Source organism: Chenopodium album, chromosome 14 (genome assembly GCF_948465745.1).
Source record: "Chenopodium album chromosome 14, dcCheAlbu1.1, whole genome shotgun sequence".
Classification (NCBI taxonomy): domain Eukaryota; kingdom Viridiplantae; phylum Streptophyta; class Magnoliopsida; order Caryophyllales; family Amaranthaceae; genus Chenopodium; species Chenopodium album.
In genome coordinates, this window is record NC_137847.1 from 21,984,490 (window position 1) to 21,988,993 (window position 4,504).

A 4,504-nucleotide genomic window follows, 5' to 3' on the forward strand; every position below is an offset into this window, starting at 1 on the left:
GCCTAGTCAAAGATGAGATGAAGCGGTTAACATCCATCACTACTTCTAATTGTTTCACCTCTAGAGAGCGAGCCTTTTGCAACCCATTTTGCAGTAAGCAAAGCGAGAAAAAGGAAAAATTGGGCCCTTTGAGCCTTGAACCAAAACCAAACTTCCAAACATACCCAGGCTCTCGCAATATATACCCACCTCTACATCCATCTGAGCCATTTGATAAAGCGGCTAGAGACAGAGTATGGGGATCTCCTTATGACCAAGAAGTAGTTGACAATGCCCTAGTTAATCTATTTATTATTATGAAGAAACTCCTTTGACCTATTGACCATAAAGTCTCATGGAGACGAGATACGTAACGCCTATGACGCGGAGGTAGTTTCTGAAGAAAATTCTCCTTAGATTCTCGATAGTTTGAAGGACTACCCATCATCATAGTTAAATGATTATAGGTTATGAAATCTGATATACCCAACCAAGGATGATTGACTGTGCTTTGAGGCGGGCCTCTCCCTTGGCATGAGGAAGTCCCGGAATAAATACTGGGAGGGGTATTATAAGCCAATATGGCTATTGATCCTTTAGACAATCGAATGAGTGAAAAGAAACATGTGTCACTCCATAGGAATAGAGTTGATGGGAGAGAATTATGCCCTGCAAGAATACAAGACTTTGTTACGTCTATGTTTTCAGAGACCTCCTTGCCGATTGAAAAATTAGAGATGAGTAGAACAAAACAAGTAGGGAGATAGGTTTTGTGTAATATGGAGGTATTATGTAATATTTGACTCGTACAGTACCCACGAGCATCCAAAAACATTAACTTGAGAGACGAGTACACAGGAAGATTAAAAGGGAAATGTGATGGTAGGTTCGGACTCTCTACGAGTTGGCTAGCAAAAGGGAGGTTTTGTTGACTTATAGTAGCTATGATAGGGTAAACCGAGTCTCCAGAGAAACGTAGGAACAGAGACAGGGCTAACATCACTGTATCTGCCACAAATAAGAAGATTGACTCTGGAGAGCTACTTATCTCGAATACATGGGGTGGACCAGTCACTGGTGCAAGTTTCACTAGAGGAACCAAAGGTGGGATAGCTGTAGAATTTTGATCATAAGGGAGAGAGAGGTTCTCCCTAGAAAATTAAGATGGATGATCTTCTGGCCGTATTGAACTAAGAATCTCATAATTCTTGGAGGGAAGAGCGCGAAGTGTCAGAGAAGAAGTGAATTAAATCTCTAACGCGTGAGGCATTAGGATCCATAACTCAAATTTGAGCAAAGTGAGAATAATCTCAAAAGAAAACACTTGAGATTTTAGAGAGAAAAGAAGTTTGGGTAAATAATCCTTATTCAAGTTTTAGTTTTTTATAAGCCGAGAACCAATGGTGTGATCAACGCACAAGGAATCTTCGTAGTAGGGTCCAAGTCATTTTTGAAAAAAAATTTCTTTTTTTTTTTAAAAAAAAGGGGGTGTTCATTTCTTTTAAAAATCTTTTATTTACTTTTTTTTAGCTTGTCGAAGAAGTTTTTTTTTGTAATGTTCCTTTTTTTTTACCCTAGGAAATCTACCTGGACCCGCACAGGATCTAGGCTTGTCCGTCAAACCTCTTCTCACAGTTTACAATGTGATTCTGTAGCCTTCTCACCAGGTTGTTCAACGCCAAGGGAAATTCATTCTCCGCCACCAAGCAAAATGTCTGAGATTCCTGGTCATGAAAGTTCGCTAAACCCTGATCCATCTAATGATCTTCGACGAATGATGCGAGCTATCCTTGATTGTCAAGATACCATGGAACAAACAATACAGAGTTTGTTAAGACAGAGTGCTAGTGCTCCTCCTCCTCAACATGATTCAGAGGTAGCTTCTCCATTACATTTAGACGATGGAAACGATGATAGAGAAGCTCCTACCAAGATCGAAGAAGATATTCTCAGGCTCAAGGAAGTACTAAAGGGTATGACTAAAGCGGAACCTTGGTTGGATATTCGTGGTCTCACCTTATTTCCGAAATCATGACTGCCATCTGGGTTTAAGATGCCGAATCTTATGAAATTCGATGGTACAGGAAGTCCCACTAATTTCTTGAAGATATACGTAGGGGCTATGAGTCCTTGGGGTGTTGATGAACCTTTAATGGCACAATTGTTTCAATAATATTTAGATGGGGCTGCCGCTCAATGGTTTCTTAATCTGGAAAATTCAAAGAAAACTTCGTGGGCTGATATTGTGCGAGAATTTTCTAGCCAATACAGATATAATAAAGAGATCGATGTAACAAGGAGGGATTTGGAGACAACTACCCAAAATCATAATGAAACTTTTTCTGCCTTCATCACTAGGTGGAGAAATAAGGCTGCAAAGATGGTAAATAGGCCAAACGAAGAAGAACAATTACAGATGATTGTGAAGAATCTTCTTCCCGTCTATCAAGGACGAATGGCTTTCCAGTATTTTCCATCATTCAAGGCTCTCATATCAACAAGAACCTTGGTGGAGGATGCCATTAAAAAGGGAGATATCAAGAAGGATGAAGGGAGCAGTAGTAACACCTATAACAATCCTAAGTTTGGGGGCAACAGGAAAACCAATAACAATGACTCAATACCTTCAAAACCAACAAACTTGATACATAATATTGGCACCGCTCCAGCATTCCAACTCAGGCCACACAAAAATTTTTCTCCTTTGAACATGACCTACGCTCAAGCTTTCTCCAAACTAAAAAAGGCCAACCTAGTTCAACCTTTGAACCCAAGGCCACCCCCAAGAAACCCTCCTCCCAATTACAACCCAAACCAACACTGTGAATTCCATCAAGGGCCTGGGCATGACATTGAAAATTGCACAGCATTCAAGCACCGTATTCAAGATCTAGTAGATGGAGGAAGGATCTCAGTTGGGGCATCCTATGATAAATTTAAAAATACGCAACCAAGCATCACTAATAATCCTCCTTCCAATCATAAGCCTCCTGTCTCTATAAACACCATCTCCACATCTAGTAACCAGATTGATCCAACATTATTAATGGTTCGAAATGCCCCTCAAATGTATGAGATGCCATTATCCGAGAATTATGTGTGTGTTGTGTATGATCACTCCACTCAACAAAAGGTTAACTTTGTGTCATGTAAGGGTTCCGGTGTTACCCTTAATAAGGATCCATTCACTGATGTCTGCGCCACTATGGGTTATAATGGGGCATTTTGCCTAATAGATGATGAAGAGGAGGCTTTCTCATTTTTGTCAATTGCTGAGAAAAATGCTAGGGCACACCTTAATACCCCTAGTAATCTTCAATGTCCTATTTACCTTGACGATCTTAGTGATGATGAAGATCTACATGTGGCTCATTTGACTCGCGCAGGTCGTCACTTTAAACCCTCATATGTTGAAGATGAGGACCCCGTGGAAGCCTTGAGAAGGAAAGAAAAAGACAAGGAATTAACAGAGGAGAATAAGGAAGAAGATGATGCAATTAGGCGCATGAAGGAGGTTAATGCAAATGTTTCTATATGGAAGTTATTGACTCTTTCACAACCTCATCGGGCTGCTGTTCTGAGACATCTCAATGAAGTTTCAATTGATCCATCCATAACTCCGGATCAAATGGTAGGACTTATTCATGGAGCCGACCGCACTTTAATGTTTACCGATAACGATCTCCCAGAAAGGGTCAACCAAAATAACTCTTTGCACATAACTGTGAAATGCCATGGGTTGACAATACCTCGGGTACTTACTGACAATGGTTCAGCCATCAATGTATGCCCGTATCGAGTTATGACAAAGCTTGGTTATCAAAAAGAAGATTTGACACCTTCAAGCCAGGTTTTTAGGGCTTATGACAATGCCAAAAGAGATGTTTTAGGGTCAATTGAGTTACTTTTGGAATATGGGCCAGTGGCTAGAAATGTTGAATTTGTGGTAATTGATATTGAAGCATGCTTTAACCTTTTGCTCGGAAGACCTTGGCTTCATGAGAATAGGGCGGTAGCCTCTACCTTACACCAAAAGGTGAAATCGCTCACGGATCATGGTGCGGTAACACTTGTGGGTAATCCAGAAGTTATGAATGTTTCTAGTGTTGGAAAATCGGTGCTCCACTTAGATGATGAAGAGGGTAGTTGATTAGATGGATTCACTATTCATAATATTGGATCTGATTCAATTGGCTCATGGAAGGAAGAAGAAGAAACCGAGGAAGATCCGGAAGAGGACTTAGAGGAAGATGAGGAAACCGAGGAAGATCCAGAAGAAGAAGAAACTGAGGAAAAATCCAGAAGAAGGGCTTCAAGAGGATGAAAATAACTCTGAGGTTAATCCTCAAGAAGTTAGGGGTGGAACAAATTGGTCCAATAAAGACAAGGCAAAAGAAGAGCCTAAAACTCCAAAAGACAACGACCCATGTTTTAGAGGAGAATCTTGGACAAGTAATTCTTTTAGACAGGGCCATGATGAGGGATCTCGAAAAAGGTCTAGGGCCGAGGATTTTGATTTGGATTT

The 4,504-nt window shown here is 40.5% G+C and overlaps 1 protein-coding gene across 1 annotated transcript; it reads left to right on the top strand.

Moving 5' to 3' along the window:
- Positions 1–1,690: 1,690 nt before the first annotated feature.
- Positions 1,691–4,129, top strand: LOC145577902 (uncharacterized). The gene is made up of 2 exons (XM_081635321.1): positions 1,691–1,952; positions 2,160–4,129. The coding sequence occupies exons 1-2, from the start codon at positions 1,691–1,693 to the stop codon at positions 4,127–4,129; spliced, it is 2,232 nt and encodes a 743-aa protein (XP_081491447.1).
- The last annotated feature ends 375 nt before the right edge of the window (positions 4,130–4,504 follow it).